Source organism: Leopardus geoffroyi, chromosome B1, assembly GCF_018350155.1.
Source record: "Leopardus geoffroyi isolate Oge1 chromosome B1, O.geoffroyi_Oge1_pat1.0, whole genome shotgun sequence".
NCBI classification, from domain to species: domain Eukaryota; kingdom Metazoa; phylum Chordata; class Mammalia; order Carnivora; family Felidae; genus Leopardus; species Leopardus geoffroyi.
Genome location: NC_059327.1, coordinates 38,448,926 through 38,475,278, shown reverse-complemented (window position 1 = coordinate 38,475,278; position 26,353 = coordinate 38,448,926). Strand labels below are relative to the sequence as shown.

The following is a 26,353-nucleotide window of genomic DNA, read 5'->3' as shown; positions in this document are numbered from 1 at the left end:
CAGAGCAGAAGGTTGATGTCTGGGGCCCCTGGGTGGCTCAGTCAGTTAAGTGTCTAACACTTGGTCTTGGCTCAGGTCATGATCTCACATTTCATGGGTTCAAGCCTCGTGTTGGGCTCTGTGCTGACAGCTGCAGAGCCTGCTTGTGATTCTCTGTCTCCCTCTCTTTCTGCCCCTCCCCCTGCCCCCCCCCCCAAAAAAAGATTGATGTCCTAGTTCAGTAGTTCAGTCAGGCAGAAGTCGAACTCAGCTTTTCTCCCCCATTTTCTTCTGTTCATGTCCTCAGTGGATTGGATGATGCCCATCCATATATTTTTAAATTTTTTTTAATGTTTTTATTTATTTTTGAGACAGAGAGAGGCAGAGCATGAGCAGGGGAGGGGCAGAGAGAGAGGGAGACACAGAATCTGAAGCAGGCTCCAGGCTCTGCGCTGTCAGCACAGAGCCCGACGCGGGGCTTGAACTCACGGACTGTGAGATCATGACCTGAGCCGAAGCCGGACGCTTAACCGACTGAGCCACCCAGGCGCCCCGATGCCCATCCATATTGAGGAGAATGATCTGCTTTATTGAGTTCACTAATTTAAAAGTTAATCTCTTCCAGAAACACTCTCATGGACACACCCAGAAATAGTGTTTAACCACAAGTTATTTGGGCATCCTAGGACTCAGTTAAGATGATAGATAACATTAATCAGTCATCATGATGCCTTTTGTTTTAAGAAGGGAGCATACAGAAGAACTTAGGTATCTGACCAAATGAAGTGGCTTCGAATCAACCACACATATTCTGGTTTGGCCAGTTCTTTTAAAGCCATCAATGTGGAGGCTGTGGAAGAGATCAGATTTTCACAGGTCATTCTCAATCCATGAAAGACAGCAATCAGTTTAAAGTAGTAATGTTGCAAAGTACAAATCAATGAATCATAGTTTCTTATCTTTTAAAAAAATTTTTAACGTATATTATTGAGAGACAGAGAGAGACAGAGCATGAGCATGGGAGAGGCAGAGAGAGGAGGGGACACAGAATCTGAAGCAGGTTCCAGGCTCTGAGCTGTCAGCACAGAGTCTGACGTGGGGCTGGAACTCACAAACCATGAGATCATGACCTGAGCTGAAGTTGATGCCCACCCTACTGAGCCACCCAGGCACCCCTTAAAATTTTTTTTAAACGTTTATTTATTTTTAAGAGACTGAGAGAGACAGAGCATGAGCAGGGGAGGGGCAGAGAGAGAGAGAGGGAGACACAGAATCTGAAGCAGGCTCCAGGCTCCAAGCTGTCAGCACAGAGTCTGATGCGGGGCTTGAACCCACAAACTGTGAGATCGTGACCTAAGCTGAAGTTGGACGCTCAACTGACTGAGCCACCCAGGCACCCCCATAGTTTCTTATCTTAAAGCATATATTTGAAACCGTCTTCATTCAAAATAATACTGAAATGCTTTGAGCTGCTTTTTACCCATGAACATGGCTCCCTTTCCTCTCAGCATTCATATCAGTAATGTGCTCTTTTAAAAAACAAGCTTCCAGGTGACCCTTATAGACATTGAAGTTTGAGATGTACTGGTGGTAATTACAGTGAAAACTGACAAGTCTAAAACTACTGGTACATGGTTTTAAATTTATTATAATCTGGGGGGCGCCTGGGTGGCTCAGTCAGTTAAGTGTCTGACTCTTGGTTTCAGCTCAGGTCGTGATCTCACAGTTTGGTGAGTTGGAGCCCAGCATCGGGCTCTGTGCTGACAGCTTGGAGCTTGTTTTGGATTCTCTCTCTCCCTCTTTCTCTGCCCCTCCCTGCTCACGCTGTCCCTTCTCTCTCAAAATTAAATAAACTTTAAAAAATAAATAAATTTGTTATAACCTGGGATGCTTATTTGAAATATAACTAACCCATTTGTTCTCAAACTTTAGGTCTTGGGTGAGGTTGGAGAAGTTGCCTTTATAACAATTTCCCAGGTGATTCTAATGTGAACATAAATTTGAGAAACTGCTGTATAACACTATGACAGTGTTGTAATAGGTCAGGATTTTCTAAATTGCATTTCTCTAAGTGTCAGTAGATGCACTTGGCATAAAAGGATCTGTAGTCAAATAAGCTTGAGAAATTTTGGAAAGTTAAAAAGTTGTTTTGGGGGCATCTGGGTGGCTCAGTTGTTTAAACATCTGACTCTTGGTTTTGGCTCAGGTCATAATCTTGAGGTTCGTGGGTTCGAGCTCCACATCAAGCTCCATGCTGACAGCACAGAGCCTGCTTAGGATTCTCTCTCCCTCTCTCTCTGCACCTCCCTGGCACCTGCTTGCTCTCTCTCTCTCAAAATAAATGAATAAACTTAAAAAGGTTATTTGTTTTTTGGTTTTTAGCTCTTATTTTCAGAACCTGGAGCACTAAGAATAAAATATTATTTCGGAGGACATATAGAAAAAGGTGGCTTTTGTCCCCTGGTTTGTTCCAAGACATGGCTAAAGAGGTCATGTTGGACCTGAGTATAAAAGCATATACTGCATATTATTGGTACTCTGAGTAGGGGGTTAGTTTGTCTCTTTTAGGTGTATATATATTGCAGTCAGGTATTGAACAAAGCTATCTTGGTTCTACTTCTTTATTAACTGCTACCCCAAACCCTGCAAATTTCTTTGGATCACTTATCACGGATAATAAAGTGTGTGCTTTAGACATTGGTACATGGCCCCTGGATTTATTCTGGAAGGTTGTGGGGAATTTTTTTTTCCATTTCTATTCTATAAAGTTAAGAATTCTTGGAAGGAAAACACATTAAAATCTTTTTTAAAAATTTAATAGGTATCACCATTATTGAGTGAGTAATTTTATCTTATCTTCACAGTAACCCTTTAATGGAGGTATCTGAGGCTAAGACAGGTGATATAACTTGGTTAGGCTGAGCCCTGAGCTCAAACTCTGAGTTTCCAAACTCATTGTTTTTTTTTTTTTTCTTAGTAATTTTTCTTTCTAATTTTATTTAAGGTCTGTATTAGTGCATTGGATTTTTTACTGTGGAAAATACTCTTAGACTGCAGATAAATTTGTTTTGTGGCTAAGTAGCTTTGTGTTTCGGGGAAAGTCCGTGATCTCTCTGGGCCTCACTTTTTTCCTCCATTAGGTTTATAGTGCTTTCCAGACCTTATTGCCAGAATGTTAGAAAAAATATGTGAATGTGTGTATGTGTGTATAAAGTTCCATCTGTAACTGCAAGGGAAGAGAGCAGGCAGTGGTATTCTCATTTATAACAATGAGCTTTCCTCAAACTGTGGCAAGTTTAAAATGGTATCAATGAGACTTACTTCAGCAAGTATTTTGGCTGCTGTGAGGTGACTAGCATGTGACAACACTATGACAAGGTGTAGAAACATCATTTCTTGGGTGACTTGGAGCTGGTGGCATTGCAGCAAATTGCAGAATTTAGGATCTCCTGTGGCAGGACCAAAAAGCCTGCCTCACCTCCAGTGGGACAGGACTTTTAACACCTATGATGGATAAAGGGGAGGGGAGAATTCACACCTTTGCTGTTATTGCCACTTGACTTGTACTTTCTTCTTTTTATTTTAAATGGTTGGGGTAAAAATCTTTTGGTAGGATTGGCGAGATTGACTTGAAGTATGTTTAGATCTTATTTATCAGCCTTAGTTCCAAGGATAAGAATTCAGAATGTGAAAATAAGAACTGTCTAGGTGATTTGCCTATAGTTGAAGGAGAAATTTAAAAATGAATTTTAAGAATGGTGCCATAGTAAATTCTGTTACCTACAGACCCCAAAGGAAGGAATATATCCTTCGAGTAGAAGTCCCAGACTGGTAGGTTGTTTTTGTTTTTGTTTTTGTTTTTGTTTTTGTTTTTGTTTTATGTGTGTGTGTGTGTGTGTGTGCGCGTGCGTGTGTGCTTTAATTTTGCTTCTTGGGAGTTTTTTTGGCTATTGGCTTATGAGTCAATTAGACAATTTCTTTGTCTTCCTTCCTTCTCTCTTTCCCTCTATACTGCTTTATAAAACTAGAGTTTTTATACCTCAGAGTAAAATTACTTCTTATAACCTTATATAAAGCTTAAATAAAAACTTCATAGAGCTGACTGACTAAATTGATTCACCATTTTTGAGTGAGTATATGTGCTAGGATAGGAGTTTTGTTTCCAGGATCTAGGAGAAGGGTGGACAAGCAAATATTCTTGTTCTCTAAATCTTTAAAATTCTTATGGTCATCCGACATGCATTTTTTATTTTAGAAGAAAGACAAGATAAATATAGACTTAATGTACTAGTGAGAACAGTATATTTTGTTGTCTAAGGTGAATTTCATTGTGAAATGTTGGAATGTTCTCTGAAAGTTAAAAATGTATGTGCAAGCTGTTTTCTGGGTTAGTCTCTGTTACACAGCTTTGTGTGGCAGATAGTTGGGAGTTGGTAAGTGGTTCACATTGACAACTATGGTCGCATTTAGATGAGGAGGTAGACAGTCATCGGGGGGGGGCGGGTATTGGCTTAAGAATGAACATATTTTACCCAGGACATCACATCTAGGTCATTCATTCTTACTATTTTAAAAGTTAAGTTTGAGGATGTTTATTCTTGCACCATGGTGTGAGGTGTTGCTCATAAGAGTGTGTATGTCCAGCTTGGGGTGGGGTGATGGGATATTAGGAACACACTCCAGAGGGTAGACTGTAGCAGTGAAGAAGGGACACAGGTTTGCTCTCCTACTCTCAAGTGAAACTCAAGCGACCCTTTGAGGAACTGGGCTGGATAGACAACAGGTATTGTCTAGGGCTCTGCATGGTACTTTTTTCCAGGAAGACATATATATGACCAGATTTCCCTCTGTTTGCTGTTGTTTGAAGTCTAAAGACTCAGCCTGAGCCATCTATTGGATTCAGGCCACCTAAGACCCTTGTATGGCCCTTCTGAAAGTTTCTGTTGTACATAAAGCATCTAACTTTGTAGATCTAATAACTTAGTGAAAGTTTGAGTGCTTGTGTTCACACAGTGTGTGTTCCATGTAAAATAGATAGGAAGTCAATGGGTAGTAAACAAAACCAAAACCAAACCACAAAAAAATATTTTATCAAGGTTTAAAGTAAAACTCTTTCTGAAGAACTTCTAAGTTTTTTTTTCTTTTTTTCTTATTTTTAATTTTTTTTTTTTTAAATTTACATCCAAATTAGTTAACATATAGTGCAACAATAATTTCAGGAGTAGATTCCTTAGTGTCCCTTACTCATTTAGCCCATCCCCCCTCCCATACCCCCACCAGTAACCCTCTGTTTGTTCTCCATATTTATGAGTCTCTTATGTTTTGTTCCCCTCCCTGTTTTTATATTATTTTTGTTTCCCTTCCCTTATGTTCATCCGTTTTGTCTCTTAAAGTCCTCATATGAGTGAAGTCCTATGATACTTGTTTTTTCTCTGACTAATTTCAGTTAGCATAATACCCTCCAGTTCCATACACATAATTGCAAAAACTTCTAAATTTTTAGTACTAAAGGATTAAACTGCTTTGTGACTCTGGGGTCAGGGGGCAGGGGGATTAGAAGTAAATACTCTTGTTTACTTGCCATTCTTCTTTCATGGGGAGTATTTGTTCTCTAGAAGAATCTGCAACCCCTCCCCCCCACCGCGCCCTACCCCCCCCCATCCCTTTCTCAAAGTATAGTTTGAGATGGTAGAATTGATTAAGGTTCAAGAATTAAATTTATTTAATAAATTCAAATATATATATTTGAAGCCACCTTTATGTGTGTGTGCGTGTGTGTGTGTGTGTGTGTGTGTGTGTGTGCCTGTTAAAAGGTCAAAATTTTGGTATTATAGCAACATGGATATTTAATATTATCTGTAGCACTTTTTGAGTTAGCTGGGGAAATATTTTGCATTTCAAAAAATTAAAGAAGTAATATTAAATTTTGTTAGAGAAAATACAAGAGTTTTCATTTGCTTTTGTTAGGTATTGATTGTAAATACTGGCTTCAACTAATTCACATAAACTCTACCTACTTTGTCACTTTTCTCATGAGGAATAGTTATCCATAATCTTAATGTTTACCGTTTTGGAACTTGGTATGTTGGTTTTTTTTTTTTTAAATTGAAGGAGCAAAATTTTAATACTAATTATCTCAATGTGTTTTTGGTGCACATTATCTTGGAGCACTTAAAGCATAGCAGTGCTTTAAAAATACTATTCTCATTTATCTACATTGAAAAATAGTGTTTTAAAAAGCAATGATTAAAGAGTATGTCTGTATGCTTTTAAATGGTGATCTTTGAGAAGTGGGTCATAAACTTCTAGAATTAAATGTAAACACTAGAACTTCAAAGTAATTTGTGTTTTGCAAAACAGAGGCAACAGAAACCAAAGAATTTCGTGCCATCATTATTTTACTCTCATGACCCATAAACAAGCAAATCAAGAAACCGAATACAATCTTCCTTTTAAATGTTATTGAAATTTAAGGTAAATGTAAGCTAGTAAAAACAAAAAGGCATAGAATTTTTAAAATCTAAGATGCCGTTGATTCAGGGATAAATCATTATTTTTAAGTATCATCAGAAAATAATATGCCACCAATTAACTATGACACAATGCTTTTTAACACTTAGAATTTTTTTTCTTTCTAACTTATTTCAGTCAGCATAATATTCTTTAGATCTATCTATGTTGTTGCAAGTAACAAGATCTCATTCTTTCTGTGGCTGAGTAATATTCCATTGTGTGTGTGTGTGTGTGTGTATGTGTGTGTGTATATATTGCATCTTCTTTATCTATTTACCAATTGGCCTTTGGGTTGCTTCCGTATGTTGGTGATTAAATAATGCTTCAGTAAATTTAGGGGTGCATACATCTTTTCAAATTTGTTTTTGTTCTCTTAAGGTAAATACCCAGTAGTAGAATTGCTGGGGTATGTGGTATTTCTATTTAAACTTACAGATTTTTACATAAAAATAAGAATCTTAGTTGCTTCTTTTCAGTGCCTTCTCCATACCCAATACTTTTGTTTCGATACCAACTAATAGCGTAATCTTTGTTGAGACATTGTACACATCAATTAGGCCAAGACTAAATCAACAATATATAATTTTCCTTTGTATACAATGAATAACCAGTCTAGCTGACAGAGGTTGTACTATATTAAGAAACCATCCTAATATGAGAGACTATACAATTTAGAAAAAAGTGTCTAGAAATCAATGAAATATGGTATGTACTTGTACTTATATAGCTTTGCCAAAATTAGTACCACTTTGCCTCATCTCTTTGGAAATGTTCAGTGGGAAAAAAAGGAAGAGGGGGGAGGACTTCTAGTTTCTTTCTTTCTGTTCAGTAGCATCTCTGGCTCTCCCTGGTATTATCCCCCTCCCTTCATAGCAAGGTTCATGATCTGGTTCTAGAGGATTATTTTTGTGGTTTCAAGCTGGTGCACTGCCCCTGACATCATCCCTTCCTTTATTAGTTTTCCGGGCTTCTGGAAGTGCTAACCCCAGTGCCTGTTCCCTTGACCAAGAGACTTTGTCATTTTCTGTTTGCTTGAAAAATATCCTCTGAAGCAGAGAATATTGTTGAGACTGAGCCTATCTTATGGGAAGGCCAGCTTTGTCATCAGTTATTTAAATTGTCATCTCTGCTGTGGACAATTGTGTACTAGGTGAAAAGTTTTGGATTTGGAGTTGGAAGACATGATTCTAAGGGTGAGTCCCATCTCTGGATTTCAATTGTTGTCATATGAACAATGAGTAGTTAGGTGGTTGATTACTTGAAAGTTCTCCACGTGCTTTCTTAAGGCCATGTGGTCTAATGGTAGGTGGCTGTCCTAATTACACCATAATTTCTTTGGACCCCTGCAGGGGTCTCTGATGTGAAAAGTAGTTACATGCCCTGAATTCTGATTGCTTAGCTGTGAGCCCTGATGGGATTTCCTTTATCTAAAACATGTACCAAAATGGATGCCTTTTTGTAATTCAGTTATCCATAGGGTGAATTTAAAAATTCGCCCGAAGAAACTGTACTGGGAGGTTCTGATAATCATTAAAATGAAATGATATACATAAAGGGCTTGTCATATGTTAGAGTGCCAGAAAATGTGATTTCCTTTCTTCTCATCTGATTTTTTTTTATTATTTAAAAAAAATTTTTTAAATGTTTTTATTTTTGAGACAGAGAGAGACAGAACATGAGTGGGGAAGGGGCAGAGAGAGAGGGAGACACAGAATCTGAAGCGGGGTCCAAGCTCTGAGCTGTCAGCACAGAGCCTGACGCGGGGCTCGAACTCACAGACTATGAGATCATGACCTGAGCTGAAGTCGGACGCTTAACCAACTGAGCCACCCAGGTGCCCCACTTCTCATCTGATTTTAAAGACTCTCTCTGTTTTTTTTTTTTTTTTTTTTTTTTTTTTTTTTTTGGAGAGGGAGGTATTCACTACATTTGTTGTATACTGTGTACCTTTAATTCTCAGCTTATTTGCAGAGAATTGTCTTGTCTCGTGTCCAGTAACTGAATCTCTTCCAGCTCATGTTATTAAACTACCTCCGAAATCCCACGATTTCAATTTTAAAATACCAAAATACTTAAGAAGAGAGTTAGATGGTAGATAGTTGATGTAACTTACATTTAGGAGCACAAGGCTCTCTCCCCTTGAATTTACAGGTAGTTTGATGTTAGGAGGTGATAGTGTGAAATGAAGGGCAAATTAAATGATATACAGCTCCCTAAAATTTGTTTTGTCTTGTTTTGTTTTGTTTTTGAATGGGAAAAGCAATTTATTTCTAGATTAAACTTATACATGGTTCAGATGATTTATTCATTAAGCAAACACTTTGGTAAGAATAAACTGTGTGCCAACTGTCTGGTACACACAGTTCTCCTGGTTTTCTTGCTTATTACCTCATTTGTTTAAAAATATATTTTTAAAATCAAAGGTGGTTTCAAAAACCTGGAACTTTCTAAAATCTATTCACTGGAAAGGAAGGCACCCATGTCTGAGTGCGTCCTCTCTTATGTGACTCAGTGATCCAGGGAAGTCATCTTAGCATTGTCTCATCTATTTTTAACATATAATAAATGAAGATAGGAAGAAACTGGTTTCAGCATCATGCCTAGGAACATATAAAGCTTGGCAAATGGCGGTGGTACTTTTCTTTTTAAGATAATATGTATTATTTTCTTTTAATAAACTATTTTCTTAAGTTTATTTTGATCTATTTTGGGAGAGAGATAGCAAGCGGGGGAGGGGCAGAGAGACAGGGAGACAGAATCCCAAGCAGGCTCCTTCTTGTCAGCCTAGAGCTCAATGCGGGGGTTGAACTCACAAACCGTGAGATCATACCCTGAGCCGAAATCAAGAGTCGGACACTTAACTGATTGAGCCACCCAGGTACCCTGTGTATGATCTTTTTATTTAGTAATGATGGTTTTACTTTTCTAAGTTTAGATATTAAGAATTGAGAATCCCCCTTTGTGTTCTACTTTGTTGCCACTTTTTCATATTTGCTCCTCATTGTACTAAGGAACAGGTAATGTTAAAAAAAATGAAACTTGGGAAAAAGTGTCTAGAGAAAGCTCATTGGTAAGTATTTTCTACTGGTCAGAGCTTCTAGATTCCACAATGAGGTAAGTACTTAAAATTATTAAAGTGATTCTAATTGGTAGATATAAATAACCAAAACTTCATGGTGGAGACTTGCAGCTTTTTACATGGGTTCATTGGAGGAAGCATCCTAATTATTATTTTCAGGCATCTTCTAGTCAAGTTTATTGGTGTGTTGAGATTAGAATATAGTCATTGACTTTTCTTGTTAAAGTTTTGCAACTTGATTTAAGGCACTTTTAGTGAGCAACTATTTATGTCCCAGCCATTGTACTAGACACTGGCATAGAAATGTGAGGAAGATCTGGATTCAGCCCTAGAAAAGTCACAGACAAATCCTGTCGGGACAGTACTGGAGACAGTATGCACAGTATGCAGTGGATCCTTGTGCAACAGGATGACTTAAGGGATTGCTGGAGTCTGGGCCTTGGATGCTGCTGAGGGTCAAGGAAACCTCCATAGAAGTAGAGAAGGAAATGAAAAACAGCCCACTAACTTTAGAAGCTAACGTGTTTAAGATACTAACAGTCTCTTTCTTTTAAATTGTGCCTTTTCTGACAATAGATGGTTGAGAACTGGAGTTGATTTGGCGGCTTTTGAGTGAATGACCACTTTGGAAGTACAAATGAATTCAGGTCCCACCTCCCCCATCCCCCACCCCTGTTCTTGCCTTTTTCTCTCTAGCCATAGTATACTCTCTGGGCCATCCCTTGGATGTGCCAAACACAGTCCTGCCCAGGCCTTAGTATTTGTTTGGAACGCTCTTCCTGAAGATAAGTTGCAAGGACACATCCCTCACTTTCTTCAGTTTTCCACTCAAGTGGCACTTTCTTGGTGCTGTGAGTAAAGCAGCAACCCTAACCTTCCCTGTTTCCTTACCTGGCTTGTATGTATGTCCAAGGCATTTATCACTATCACTGTCTGAATGTTAGCTCCATGTGTGCAAAGACTTTTGCTATTTGATGCATTATTGAACACATAATATTTACTTAGTTAGAACAGCATCTAACTCATAACAGATATTCAGCAAATATTAGTGGAAGGATAAAAGGGAGGGACAGAGTGAGGGAGGACCTTCATTTGGTTTATTGTCTGTCTCTTACTGGAAGTTAAAACTGTACAAAGGCAGGGCTTTGTTGCAGTCATTCTGTGCTCCTAGCATGTAAAATATGTACAGCATATATTAGATGCTTTAATACTTTATTGCAGAGAGAATTTATGCAAATATGATATGTACACTGAATTCAGTAACTATACTAAGCATGTTTGGTCATATGGATGTCCCTTAAAAAGTAGACATTTTTCTTCTTCTATACCAGTGTTATGCCTAAAGTATAACCTATAGGCTTAAGCTTCTATCTCAGCTTTGCCATATTAACATTGTGACCATGCGAAATTACTTTATGTCTCCATGTCTTAATTTACTCCTGTGTAAAATGGTGATGATAGTACCTATCATAGCGTTTGCTAAAGGGGTTTGGTGAGTTAATATAAAGTGCTTAGAATACTGTATATACAGCACAATAAACATTCTGGATGTGTTTACAAAATATATGAAGACAGAAACGTATATGGATATTCTTGCTAACTCATTCATCATAGGCAATAAAGAGTGGAAAAAAACCCTTGTTATTCCCATAGCCCCAGATGAAGATGACCCCTTTGGTCTGTCTCCAGATTAGCTGAAATAATGTAAAGAGCTGAAAGCAGGAAGTGACACAGAAAAGACTTTGTTTCCTTGGGGGATGATCTTCCTGTCTTCTTTGTGCTGATCTTCTTACACTCTTGTTAGCGAGCTAATTTATTCTCTTTAAAACTATACACAAAATTTGTTCAGTGATTCTGAGAAACACCTGTCAAATACAGCAGCTTTCAGTGTAGTTACAACAAGTGGCACTTAGGGGAAACTCAGTATTGAGAGGATAAGCTGACAGGCCACTGTAGTAGGAATTGCATGGAGTGTGTAAGAGCAAAAAAGTGAAACCTACATCAACTGGATCATACCCCCAGAGGAATGTGGAACTCTAGAAGGTTGAAGAGTACAATTATTTATTGAAAATAAAAGCTTCTAAGGTAAAATGCAGCCTATTTCTTTCACTTGGTGTTTGGTCAATTTCTGTACCACTGCTTTGCATGTTGGTGCCCTCTTCTGGACAACTGCAGAAGGTGTTTGCAAGGTGAGACTGTCCTTGTAGTGGACCTGTCAGAAGCTGAGAGGCACTGCAGGGCAGATAAGCACTTCTGAGTGCCCCAAGGAAGCACAGCAAAACCGTGGAACGGGACAGTAAAAACAAAATTTGTTTTATAAAACAATTTATAAAGAATTGAAGAGAGGGCAGAAAACATTAATAGTGATAAAAACTGGACATATCTAACCATAGAAAGTATTCATAAAGCCTCTTGTTCTTCAAAATATGGGAGAGTTAGAAAAGGAAGAGAGACCAGAGGAGAGTAGAATTGATCTAATGTTCTCAAGCTAGATGACATTACTGAGTACCTGGACCTGCAAAGGTGTGTGTGGGGTGTTTGATCAAACTAAATTTGTTTTTACAGGTATACTTTCTTCTTCTTCTTCTTCTTCTTCTTCTTCTTCTTCTTCTTCTTCTTCTTCTCCTTCTTCTTCTTCTTCTTCTTTAAGAGAGAGTGTGTGAGCAGGGGAGGGGGCAGAGGATGAGGGAGAGAGAGAATATTTTTTTAACATTTATTTGTTATTGAGAGAGAGAGAGATAGAGCATGAGCATGGGAGGGACAAAGACAGGGGGAGACACAGAATCTGAAGCAAGCTCCAGGCTCTGAGCTGTCAGTACAGAGCCAGACGTGGGGCTTGAACTCACAAACCGTGAGATCATGACCTGAGATGTAGTCAGACACTCAACTGATTGAGCCACCCAGGTGCCCCTAGAGAGAGAGAATCTTAAGTAGGCTCCACACTAAGTGCAGAGCCTGGCACAGGGCTTGATCCCACAACCCTGGGATTATGACCTGAGCCAAAATCAAGAATTGGACGCTCAACCGATTGAGCCACCCAGGCACCCCTACAAGTATACTCTTGAGTGGTTATAATGTTTAGTTTAGGGCTGGGATACTTATGTTTAGTAAACTAATATTAACTAATTTATCTCTAATGGTTATTACTTTCAAGTAAAGTACATTAAAAAGAAATTAAATTCTAAGTTGAGACCTCTAGCAGAGATCGATGTAAAAAAAATTCAACTTGAATTAGAATACGTCTTTTTTTTAATGTTTATTTTTCATACAGACAGACACACACATACATACACAGAGTGTGAATGGGGGAGGGGCAGAGAGAGGGAGACACAGAATCCAAAGGAGGCTCCAGGCTCTGAGCTATCAGAACAGAACCTGACACGGGGCTTGAACTTACAAACCATGAGATTATGACCTGAGTGAAGTCGGATGCTTAACTGACTAAGCCACCCAGGCACACCTAGGATACACCTAACTCTTACCCACTGCTTTCAAGATAGATTTTTTTTTTGACAGACAGATTAAAATTTATTGAGACAGACAGAAATGCACCTACTACAGTTAAAGCATTTACTATTAACCAAAGCATCATGGTCACATTCCAGATAAGTCTATGTGGAAAAGCATTCAGAATTTACTAGATTTTTCTACATCACTCTTTCATGTACAATAGGGACAACAAAGTGACACTCAGGATTTGGTGGACTCTCGTTACAATGCTACACATTGAACAGGGACAAACATCAGTGACTTTGAGAGAAAGGTATAAAAAGACCAAAACCACCCACTGTAGAAAGGGCTCCTAGATGTTACTGTACAATGTGGTCAAGGTAAAAAATGAAAACAAAAACAAACATGAATTGCATTCTGGGAAAGTAGAGGGGCAGACCTGGACAGACATGTAGTCATTCATTGCTGGGCGTGGGGAAATGGGCATAAAGAAGGGGAAACTGAAAACAAAATCTCAGATTCAGTATTAAGGTATTCCCATGCCTAGAATATCTGTAAAAACAAACAAAAAAAAATCATTACTATGGCAGACAACTAACCATGGTGGAAGAAAATTCTGGGATTTAAGTTGGATGCTGAGGAAACAGTATTAAGTAAAAGAACCATTTATCCCAGACTGGTTTAAGTGTCTCTTGACCTGTGTGCTCAGCAGGAAACATGGATTCACAGGATTGGTTTAGGTACACCAACCCTTTTTAATTTCATTTTATTATTATTATTTTTAATGTTTATTTTTGAGAGAGAGAGAGAGAGAGACAGAATCCAAAGCAGGCTCCAGGTTCTGAGCTGTCAGCATAGAGCCCGACACGGGACTCAAACCCATGAACAATGAGATCAAGCTCTGAGTCCAAGTCCAATGCTTAACCAACTGAGCCACCCAGATGCCCCTAATTTTATTTTAAACTCCAGTATACTTAAGCTACAATGTTATGTTAGTTTCAGGTGTACAATATAGTGATTGAACAATTCCATATATCATTTGTTGCTTATCATGCCAAGCACACTCTTTAATCCCAATCACCTATTTCATTCCTCCCCCTGCCTACCTCCTCTTTGGTAACCATAAGTTTGTTAAAAGTCTGTTTCTTGGTTGGCCCCTCTCCCCCCGCCTTTTTTTGTTACTTAAATTCCACATATGAGTGAAATCATATGGTATTTGTCTTTCTTTTACTTATTTCTCTTGGCATAATACTTTCTAGCTCCATTCATGCTATTGCAAATAGCAAGACCTCATTGCTCTTTATGGCTGAGTAATATTCCATTGTATGTATATACATCTTCTTTATCCATTCATCAGTCAGTGGACACTTGGCTGCTTCCATAATTTGGCTATTGTAAATAATGCTGCTGTAAACATAAGGGTGCATTGTTTACATCTGAATTAGTGTTTTTGTATTTTGGGGGTAAATACCCAGTAGTGTGATTACTGGATTGTAGGGTAGTTCCGTTTTTAACTCTTTGGATAACCTCTATAATGTTTTCCAGAGTGGCTGCACCAGTTGCATTCCCAACAGCAGTGCACCAGGGTTGCTTTCTCTCCACATCCTTGACAACACTTGTTCTTTTTGGTGTTGTTGATTTTAGCCATTCTGACAGGTGTGAAGTGATAGCTCATTATAATTTCGATTTGTATTTCCCTGATGATGAATGGGGTTGAGCGTCTTTTCATGTGTCTGTTGGCCATCTGGATGTCTTCTTTGGAGAAATGTCTGTTCATGTCTTCTGCCCATTTTTAATTGGATTATTTGTTTTTTAAGTGTTACATTATACTATTTATTGGATATGTCAGTTGCAAATATCTTCTCTCAATCTGTATGCTGTCTTTTGGTTTTGCTGATTATTTCCTTCACTGTGCAGAAGGTTTTCATTTTGATGTGATGTCAATAGTTTATTTTTAGTTTCATTTCCCTTGTCTCAGGAGACATAATTTAGAAAAATGTTGCTATGGCCAATGTCAGAGAAATTACTGCCTGTGCTCTCTTCTAGGATTTCTATGGTTTCAGGTTGCACATGTAGGTCTTTAATCCATTTTGAGTTTATTTGTGTATTGGTATAAGAAAGTGGTCCAGCTTCATTCTTTCGTATGTAGCTGTCCAGTTTTCCCAACACCATTTGTTCAAGAGACTGTCTTTTCCTATTGGATGTTCTTTCCTGCTTTGTCAAAGATTAATTGACTATAGAGTTGTGATTTTATTTCTGGGTTTTCTATTCTGTTCCATTGAACTGTATGTCTGTTTTTATGTCAGTATTTTTGTGATGACTACAATTTTGTAATATGACTTGAAGTCTGGAATTGTGATGCATTCAGCTTTACTTTTCTTTTTCAAGATTGCTTTGGCTATTTGGGGTCTTTTGTGGCTCCTTACAAATTTCAGGATTGTTTGTTCCAGTTCTATGAAAAATGCTTTTGGTGTTTTGATAGAGATGCATTAAATGTGGAGATTTTAAAATTTTTATTTATTTTTATTTTTTATTAAAAAATTTTGAAAGTTTATTCACTTTGAGGGAGTGCAAGAGGGGGGAGGGGCAGAGAGAGGAGAGAGAATCCGAACCAGGCTCTCTACCGCCAGCTCAAAGCCTGATGTGGGCGTGAACTCACAACCCCTTAGATCATGACCCGAGCCGAAATCAGATGCTTGACTGAGCCAGCCACCCGGGCACCCCTATTTTATTTTTTTTAAGTTTATTTATTTTGAGAGAGACAGAGTATGAGTGGAAGAGGGGCAGAGAAAGGGGGAGACAGAGAATCCTAAGCAGGCTCTGCACTAACAGTTTAACACATGAGATCATGATCTGAGCCAAAACCAAGAGTCAGACACTTAACTGACTGAGTCACCCAGGTGTCCCTAAATGTGTAGATTTCTTTGGGTAATATAGACATTGTCACAATATTTTTGTTTCAACCCATGAGCTTGGAATAATGTCTTTTCTTTGTGTCATCTTAATTTCTTCCATCAATGTTTAAAGATTTTAGAGTACAGGTTTTTCATCTCTGGTTATGTTTATTCCTAGGTGTCTTATTATTTTTGGTACACTTGTAAATGAGATTGTTTTCTTTTTTTTAAGTTTTAATTTTAAGTTTATTTGTAAGTTATTTAAATTGTACTTAGTTGGGATTGTTTTCATAATTTCTCTTTCTGCTACTTCATTATTGGTATATAGAAATGCAACAGATTTCTGCATGTTGATTTTGTACCTTCAGAATTTACTGAATTTGTTTATCAGTTCCAGCAGTTTATTGGTGGAGTCTTCTGGTTTTTCTATATAGAGTATCATGTCATCTGAGAATAGTGAAAGTTTGACTTCTTCGTTGCCAATTTGGATGCCTTTTATTTCTTTTTGTTTCTAATTTCTGAGGATAGGACTTCCAGTACTATTTTGAATAAAAGTGGTGATAGTGGACGTCTTTGTCATGTTCCTGACATTACGTGAAAAGTTCTCAGTTTTTCCACATTGAGTTTGATATTCACTGTGGGATTTTCATCGATGGCCTTTATCATGTTGAGTTATGTTCTCTCTAAACCTGCTTTGTTGAAGGTTATTATCATGAATGGATGTTGTACTTTGTCAGATGTTTTTTCTGTGTCTATTGAGATGGTCATATGGTTTTTATCCTTTGATTGATAGGTACAACAAATCTTGATATGACACTATTTAACAAACTGTTTACAATATTAAAGTTATAGTCATAATCCACTTGGTGTGGAGTATCTGTTGTCAATTGTGTTATCAGAATTCATACAGTCCCTCACTGGAAAATCCTAGACCACCTTCTGTTGCCCAATGAATATATACTAATACTAATTCAGTGTAGTAAAAATGTGGACAGAAGATACATTTTTGCTTAAAAATTATTTATTGCATGTGGAACATCTATTAACATAAATAATTAGAAGATGGTTTAAGATCCCACTAAAAGTAATTCAGTGCTTTTTCATTTTTATTAATTTATTTATTTATAGCCATCCAGCCTCTCCATTTATTAATAATCATCTAATATTTTTACAGCACTTTGCAGTTTACATAAAGGTTTTTTTTGCCATCCAGCCTCTCCCTTTATTAACAATTATCTCTAATATTTTTTATAACACTTTGCAATTTAAATAAAGCTTTTCTTTTTTAAAAAAATATAATTTGTTGTCAAGTTAGCTAACATACAGTGTATACAGTGTGCTCTTGGCTTTGGAAGTAGATTCCCATGATTTATCGCTTACAAACAATACCCAGTTCTCATCCCAACGAGTACCCTCCTCAATGCCCATCACCCATTTCCCCCTTTCTCCCACCCCCTATCAACCTTCAGTTTATTCTCTGTATTTAAGAGTCTCTTACTGGTTTGTCTCCCTCTCTGAAACTATTTTTTCCCCTACCCTCCCCCCATGGTCTTTTGTTAAGTTTCTCAGATTCCACATATGAGTGAAAACATATATCTGGCTTTATTTGCCTGACTTATTTCACTTAGCATAATACCCTCCAGTTCCATCCACATTGTTGCAAATGGCAAGACTTCATTCTTTCTCACTGCCAAGTAGTATTCCATTGTATATATAAACCACATCTTTTTTATCCATTCATCAGTGATGGACATTTGGGCTCTTTCTGTAATTTGGCTATTGTTGATAGCACTGTTATAAACATTGGGGTACATGTGCCCCTATGAATCATCACTCCTGTATCCTTTGGATAAATTCCTAGTAGTGCTATTGCTGGGTCATAGGGTAATTCCATTTTTAATTTTTTGAGGAACCTCCACACTGTTTTCCAGAGTGGCCGCACTTGTTTGCATTCCCACCAACAGTGCAAGAGGGTTCCCATTTCTCCACATCCTTGCCAACATTTGTTGTTTCCTGAGTTGTTAATTTTAGCCACTCTGGCGTGAGGTGGTATCTCAATGTGGTTTTGATTTGTATTTCCCTGATGATGAGTGATGTTGAGGATCTTTTCATGTGTCTTTTGGCCATCTGGATGTCTTCTTTGGAAAAGTGTCCATTCATGTCTTCTGGCCATTTCTTCACCGGATTATTTGATTTTTGGGTGTTTAATTTGGTTAATTCTTTATAGATTTTGATACTAACCCTTTATCTGATATGTCATTTGCAAATGTCTTCTCCCATTCCGTCAGTTGCCTTTTAGTTTTAGTCAGTGCTTCATATTTTTAAATTAGAATTGAGCATTTTTCCCCCTCTGTGGTATGAAGGAGCAGAATATGGCACTTTAAAAACATTATTTTTTAATCATAACTTTTCCTCAATAATAAATATAACCATAGTGATAGAAAACTGATTTTCAAGTATCAGGTAAAATTTTTAAAAATTACATAATTATGATTGAACTAACAATAAAGAATGTCTTGAGTTTTCAAATGATTATTCGGGAATTTTGCTTTTGAAATGGCTTATTTTGTTTAATAGATTGTATCATTGAATGGGCCTCTATAGAGGGAAGCACTAAGGAATAATATTATTATAAGCCTACACAAAATCAGTCACTATCATTAGTTTTCTTGTTATATGGAATTGTGAGTAGTATTTGTCTGTTGTCTTTCTCTTTTTAGTTGGTAGTGATTTCAGAGAGAAAAAGCAAACATTTGCTAGTCCAAGTAAGTTTTGGCTTTCAAAAATTTGACATTCCCTTTTATAAATTTTCTTTGGAAGGATAGATTTGACCTCATTCTCTGTTATTGTAAATAATCTCCCTAAGGGTATTAAACTTTCTTGCTTATAATTGTATTGCATTAGGCAATAAGGATGCTAATTCCCAAGAGTGAGGTTACTGGGCTCTGGCAGTTTAGTTTTACATGTCTTTCTTTCTCGTATGTCACGTTACCAAGTAGTACCTCCTTCCTCCTCAGTCAAAGGAGGGTATGTTACGATGAGTTTATGATTTATTGATGTATGTATACATTCTTTATGTATGTATGTATACATTTCTTTAGAGTGTTATTGCCTTCCTTTAAGTGAACATTTTTTAAGTTAGAGAATTTGAATTTGGAGAAACAAGAAGGGATGTAATATCTTGGCATGGGGGATAAGCTAGTGTTTTCTATGTAGAGATATGAGTGTTTTGTCTAAATTCACACCATCCAGTTTCCAGCAGAGTGTGCAGTGCATAATCACAGTCATTAAAGGATATTGTCAACTTCAGACTGTCTACTTATGGATTTTACAGGGATGTGGAATACAGTTGCTCCTTTTATTTCCTTTTGTCAGGATAGAGAGTGATATGGTGTCATTAGAGATTTTTAATGCCGTATCACGGCAGTGAAGTAACATAGCCAAAAGCTGTATCTCATGAAAGATGTACACCTAGAATATACAGTGACATTTTAATAGCATTCTAGGAAAACAAGTTAGTCCATCTGTGAATGATTCACTCTTCTTTCTTGTCCACTGGAATTGGGATTCATGGATTCATTCACTGAAGCTTCTGTGCAAATACTGAACATGTAAATGTTTTTACATCATTTTTTCTCTTTATTTATCAAGCTAGACATCTAGTAATAGTTGATTTGCACATGATTCACCTCAAGTTTTTATGATGTAGTTGTATTAAAATTGACTTGTTAATATTTCTGCAAAATTACATTCTCATTTGAGAGCTGACCCAGAAAAGCTGCAGTTTAATATGGAAAATCAAAACAAAGCAAAATCTCAAAAGGCATAAAGGCAAAAAGCAAAAAAAAAAACAAAAAACAAAAAACAAAAAACAAAAAACAAACAAACCAAAAAAACCCAACAAAATAAACCTGTACCATCTGGATCATGCCCCCAGAGGAGTTCAAGGCTCCAGAATAGTAAAGGTTTCAATTATTTATTGTAAATAAGCAAATTGGTAAATTTGATCAGTTTCTGTACCACTGCCTTGCATGTTGGGGCCCTTGTATGGAATACTGAATGCAGGACTGAGTGAAATGAATGAAGTTTAAAAAGTATCCTAAGGAGGCAGAACCTCTTGGTGACACTTATTACAATTCTTCAGTTTTAGAAACTGAATTATATTCTCCATGCTGAACAGAGAAATAGCCATTAGGAGTTTCTATAGTTAGATTTTGTTTATGGTTCTCTTATAAAGTTCCTGAAGTCATTTATAAGTAAAATGCAGTCCCATCTAGAGAGATGTATTCTATGTAAATGTCAAAAATTTGAGGCAGTTTTCTTTAGAGATGTCAAGGATTAATTTCTACTCAGAGCTAATGAACATTTGTATACAATACAAATAGCAGTTTACATTTAATAAAATACTGCCTGATGTAATTATCTCATGTGATCATCCAAATAACTAAATAATAATCTTAAGGATGTAGGGAGAAGTAGTGATGCTCTGGTGATGGCAGCTAACATTTATGGTTTACTCTGTGCCAACCATGCATCTACTCATCTAATCTTCACAACACCTTGGGGAGTTGGTATTGTTAATCTCCATTTCATAGATGAAAAAACTGAGGCTCACAGAGAATCATGAATTTACTATCAACTCTGGTGAGTGATAGAACCATTGTTTGAACCTCGGCCATCTAACTAACTGGAGATTTTGGCAAATACTTGCTTTTAGCATCTTCTAAATAAGTAATTGTTACTGACTGGCAAACTAAGCACTTGCATGTAGAATCTCATTAATAAATGAAAGGAGACCTCTTAATTCTTTTGCTGTAGTGGAATTGTGCTCAAATGAATACACTGTTAGACATATTTCTTTGTTGGCACATTTCTGGGTTTTTTGGTCAGATGAGATATTACAGCCTTTCACCAGGTGACCCCATCCACATTGATGGAGGTAACTGCTATGCCTGTATTGAGTTCCCACAGGTAATGGATGATTGCTGTGGCTACTAGATAGGTCTGCCTGGATGTCCTATAGACACCTTATATTACTGCATCTTCAAACCAAACTCAATGCTCTTTCCTCTTTCTGTCTCCTGTTTCTGCATGTGCATGTGTGTGTGCGCTCTTGCACACATTACCTCTTCTTCCTCTTGTATTTGTTATCTTGGTTGGTGGCCAACATATTCTGCTCAGGTTCTAAGTAGAGTTAGCCTTCTGCTCTCTGAACACAACTCCATACACATTCCAAATCACTATTATGTTCTTTCATTTTACTTTCTAAATCTCATTCAGAGCAGGTGTTTTTTAATATTTGTATGAATTATCTTTCAATTTCAGGTTCTTGTCTCTTAGCCAGAGTATTTTGATAACTTTCCTAGCTGGTCTCTCTGCCTTCAGTTTTGTCTCCCTACAGTTATTCCCCCATGTTACAAAGAAAATTGATCTGATCAAAATCCACATCTCTCCATTTCCCCTCTTCAGACCTATAGTGCTTTTTCATGGGTTACAATGGTGGCTAAAAATCCTGATATCACATCAGAATCATCTTGGAGCTTAAAAAGAAAATGCTAAGCCCCCCCTCAGGCCAACAGTCTGAAAATTCCCTGGAGTAGGGCCCAGGCACATGTCTTTTGTGAAAGTATTACATATGCCATATTCCCATATCTCCTTGGATATCTAATGGAGACCTCAAAGTTAATATGTCTAAAATGGAACTTCTTTCTCTTTTTTTTAAATTTTATTTATTTTTTAAAATTTACATCCAAATTAGCATATAGTGCAACAATGATTTCAGGAGTAGATTCCTTAGTGCCCCTTACCCATTTAGCCCATCCCCCTCTCCTACAATCCCTCCAGTAACCCTCAGTTTGTTCTTCATATTTATGAGTCTCTTCTGTTTTGTTCCCCTCCCTGTTTTTATATTATTTTTGTTTCCCTTCCCTCATGTGGAACTTCTTTCTCTTAAACCTGTGCCAACTTTGGTCTTCCCTATGTTAATTGATGGCACCTCCACCTTCAATTTGCTCACACTTCCCATGACCACCTTATGAATAAAAATGGGTGCTTGGGTGGCTCAGTCTATCATCCAACTCTTGATTTCAGCTCAGGTCATGATATCACAGTTTGTGAGTTGGAGCCCCATGTCTGGCTCCTCACTGATAGCACACAGCATGCTTGGGATTCTCTCTCTCTCTCTCTCTCTCTCTCATCCTCCTCCCCTCTCTCTCAAAATAAATAAATAAACTTAAATATATCTATATCTGTATCTATATCTATATCTGTATCTATCTGTATCTATATCTATATCTATTATCTACCCCTTTCCTCAAACTAAGATTTTTCATCTCTCTTTCTTTGTTCTATTATTTTTCCATAGCAATTATTACCTTCTAACATACTATATATATATATATATATATATATATATATATATATGTAATTTTTTTCATTTATTATGTTTGTTTATTTTTATCTCCCCTGGGGTTTTCTACCATATTTGTTGAATCAGCAAAAACAAACCAGAAAATGCCTAACAGTAGCAAAATTATAGTAGTAAAGGATATAAAGTACTTGGGTACTGGAGTACTATTGTTCGTGTCCAGGTCTGTGCCTCAGTTTCCATCTGTAAAATGGGTGTACTACTGCCTACTTTATAAGGTTATTGAGGATTAGAGATGGTTTCTAGGATTACTAGACAGTTTCTAGTAAGCACTTATTTCAGTGGCTGGCACAAAGTAAGTGCTTAATCAGTGTTAGATGCTGCAAGGTGAGTGTGTACCATGGAGGTGTTGTAGCTGTTCTGAATAATTTCTCATTTACATTTCCTCCAAGATTAGATCATGTGCTACCTCTGCAGTGCCTGAAAAATAAATGTCCTGCATGATGATGGCCAAGAAGAATTCCTTTCCTTTCCTTTCCTTTCCTTTCCTTTCCTTTCCTTTCCTTTTTTTTAACATTTATTTTTGAGAGACAGAGAGAGACAGAACACTAGCAGGGGAGGAGCAGAGAGAGAGAGACACAGAATCCAAAGCAGGCTCCAGTCTCCAAGCTGTCAGCACAGAGCCTGATGCAGGGCTGGAACCCAGAAACTGTGAGATCAAGACCTAAGCTGAAGTCGGATGCTCAACTGACTGAGCCATGCAGGCACCCCTCCTTTTCTTTCTTAAAGGCAATTTAGACTTCAGGATTTTATGTGTACCTTGCTTATGACTTACTTAGAACTCTTTTTGACTGACGTTCATTCTGGCCAGGAAAGCTCTGCATTTGTACCAGCTTTCCTGAGTTTGTTGGTTCCAGGCCTTTGCCATCTGTATTTTCAGCCTGAAGAATGGTGCCAGGGTCGTATTGCTCCCTCTGGCCCTTTCATTCTGCTTGCTACTGGAGTCATTTCTTTCCTCTCTTTGGGATTCTTCTGACTGGCCTTTACCCAGCTTATATAGTATAAAATTTGAACTAGGTGGCTGTTTGTTGTTGTTTTCTATGCACAAGTCCCTAGGTATACTTTATAAATGGAGGCGGGAAATGCTTTCACACCTTAGCCTAGTTTAGTTTTTTAATCCTAGTTATATTCAATAAAAGTTTACAGAATTTTTAAAAATTTAAATTCAAAGTAAATATGAAATCAGGCAACATAACTGGTACCCTCTGCTGACATCAGTGCCTCTAGAACATTTCAGGATTAGTCATAATGAGTTGGAAAGTTAGTGCTACATGTCATTGATAGTATAGCATAGAGGATAGTGGGGGCAGTGGGCACAGGTAGTTGCTCAATTCTTGGATCCTTCTAACAGATGGCTATTGAATAACTTCAACCTATTCTTGTGATGGGATACAAAGTGAAATTCAAGATTGTAGTAGGTGAGAGAGATGGGACTTTTAAAAGCAGAGCTAGAATAAAGGTAATTTATCAGGCTGAGACTGCGGCAGGGGTGAGTTGGAGTAGGATTCTTGAAAAAGTTATTTCACCTGGGCTCTTGTAGAATCAGTAAGAATTTGCAGAATGGGGCACCCCAGAATTTTAGGGTAGGATAACAAGAAGGCACAGCTAATACTCCTGTGTGGCCCAAGCATGAAGAAAATGGTAGATCATAAATCTAAATAAGCAGTTGGGGGTCAGCTTGTGAGTGTTCTTATCTTGTTATGGAACCAGGCTGGATTGCTGGCAGAAAAATCAAGCATCACTTGGAGATCTTGGTGAATCAGAGTTTTATTTTATACCAGCAGGCTCAGAGGAGATCCCTCTCCAGAGGTCTAAGTCCCGAACACAAAAATGGGGGACAATTTATCGTTTGTTACTTCCTCATTATGCATTAGTAGTAATTTGGCACACAGGGCAAACAGGGTAGGAAGAAGAACCTGGAAGAGGAGTCTCTAAATTAGAGACTAGAGCTTATGTTAGTCCCGTCAACCATCTTATGGTGCATAACTTTACTTATTTTCCCAACAATCTGACATGCTACAGAATATAGATTTTTATCTTGTGTAGGATTTTTATAAAGGAGACATATTATTACAGCTTTGGTGGCAGTATGCAGGCTGGTAAAGTATGCAGAGAAAAGAGGCTTTTCCTTTTGCATTTAGATTAGAGAAGATCAGTAGATCATAGGCAACTGAGAGAAGGTCTTGATGAAACTGTAGAACAATAGTAAGAATAAAAATTAAATCACATAAGTAAGTCAAAATATTCTCATAAGGAATCTGATTGTGAAACACACTACCACTTGACAGAGAACACCATTATTGGAAGTCTTCAAATAATTTTAGAACAAACATTTTAGAAGATAGCATTACTAGGTGAATCTAGGTAAAATATAGGATGGCCAGTTAAATTTGAATTTCAGATAAACATTCAATGATTTTTTTAGGTCCCCTGTGATGTCCCTGTATGTCCCATGCAGTATTTGAGATACACTAAAAAACTATTTTTTTGTTTTATGAAAATCAGATTTAAGTGGGTATTTTTTTTTTTTTTTTTTTTTTAGGAAATGTGGCAATCATAGTATGATAAAAAGGTTATGAGAATGCCTGGTGATCAGACTCAATGATCTGATCATTCTTTTGATGATACCACATTTGTTTGGAGGTATGAGGTACAGGCCCCAGTGAAGCATTTTCTAGAACACAGTGAGAACCTTTTGGGAAGTTTTTTCTACATTTAAGTGACTATTAGGGATTTCACCTTATGTGATTATAAAGTTACTTGATCAAGAAGAAAAAAGAAGCTAGCAAGAAAAGGAAAATTCAAACTACTGAAAGCATCTAATATTCAACAGACTAGATGGACAATGTCTTCTTTATTCTAGGAAAAAAAAATGGGGTGTTATTCCTGCTGAGAGGCATCATCCAGTTTGCTTTATCAAGTATGAACAAGGCTGGGCTGCCATTGTTGTTTCTGCTCTTGATATACAGTGGCCCCTGTGTTCTGGTTCCTGTTTTTATTGGGGTTGTAAAATCATTACACAAACCCCAACAGCAAGCACTCTGCCAAGAAGATGAGGTCATAATAATATGACCTCATAGGGAGCTAGTTCCTTAGAAGCCCTAGTGGACCAGCAGACACTGGAATTGTGGAGCAAAGAGTGCTGGGAAGGGGCTTTTAAGATTAAGTATGGCCCAGGCATGCTAGGCTCTGGGATAGGTTCTTTTTGGTGTCTGTCTGATTGCTGGTGAGTATGTATTGCCATTGTATTGCTAGGCTTCTGACTTAAAAGAAACAGTCTCTGTTCTTGTTCAAATAATCTCATAAATTGTGAAATGGGGCAGAATGAAACCACCTAGGAATGGAGGTATTTATCTTCACTTTATTCCTCATTTCTTTTTTACTAAAGGTTTTTTCAAGAAGATCCAGAAAAGTCTGATTTGTACAGATTTGAAAATTACCTCCTTTTGTGAATGTGGAGAAAATGAGGTGAAATAGACTGGGACAGGCAAGAGAGCAGAAAGAGGAAGCAAACATGAGGAATGAAAAATAAGAAATAGGAATGACTTTGACCACTACATTTTAAAAAATATATGTTCATTGGGATAAGTCTCTTATATCTGAAGAAAATCTTTGTAGTACTGTACATGTAGTATAATTATACTCTTTACATAGAGTGATTGAATATATGCCATGAATTTGCATGGAAAAGAATAAGTAGCAGTTTAATTGAAAAGAAAATTCTTTGACGCTTGTTTCTTTTTTTCACGCGATAGCTAATATATAGAGTAAGAGAATGCATGAGAACACAACTCCAGGGATTTTCTTTTATAATTATAAAAAAATTACTTGATTGAAACTAAAACAGTTCTTAGAATAAATATTTTACATTTCTACCACTTATGTGGGAAAACACAAAATGTAAGTTGCCCTTTAAAAGAATTTTCTAGTATGAGTTTACTGATTATAGGTTTGCTGTATATAATTAAACATTCAGCTTTCTGATAGGATAAATTTTATAAAAGTGGGTGG

At 37.3% G+C, this 26,353-nt stretch overlaps 1 protein-coding gene across 21 annotated transcripts in view; it reads left to right on the top strand.

Annotated features, from left to right (window-relative positions):
• Positions 1 to 26,353, top strand: part of PSD3 (pleckstrin and Sec7 domain containing 3) — a 796,422-nt gene that overhangs the window by 389,452 nt on the left and 380,617 nt on the right. The window contains exon 1 of one of the 21 annotated variants that reach the window (XM_045458272.1): positions 25,436 to 25,568. The exons of the other annotated variants lie outside the window; for them this stretch is intronic. Within the exon in view, the coding sequence (XP_045314228.1) occupies positions 25,522 to 25,568 (47 nt within the window). The 5' untranslated portion in view covers positions 25,436 to 25,521. Of the gene's footprint in view, positions 1 to 25,435; positions 25,569 to 26,353 lie in introns of those variants that run through there. 21 annotated transcript variants of the gene reach the window in all.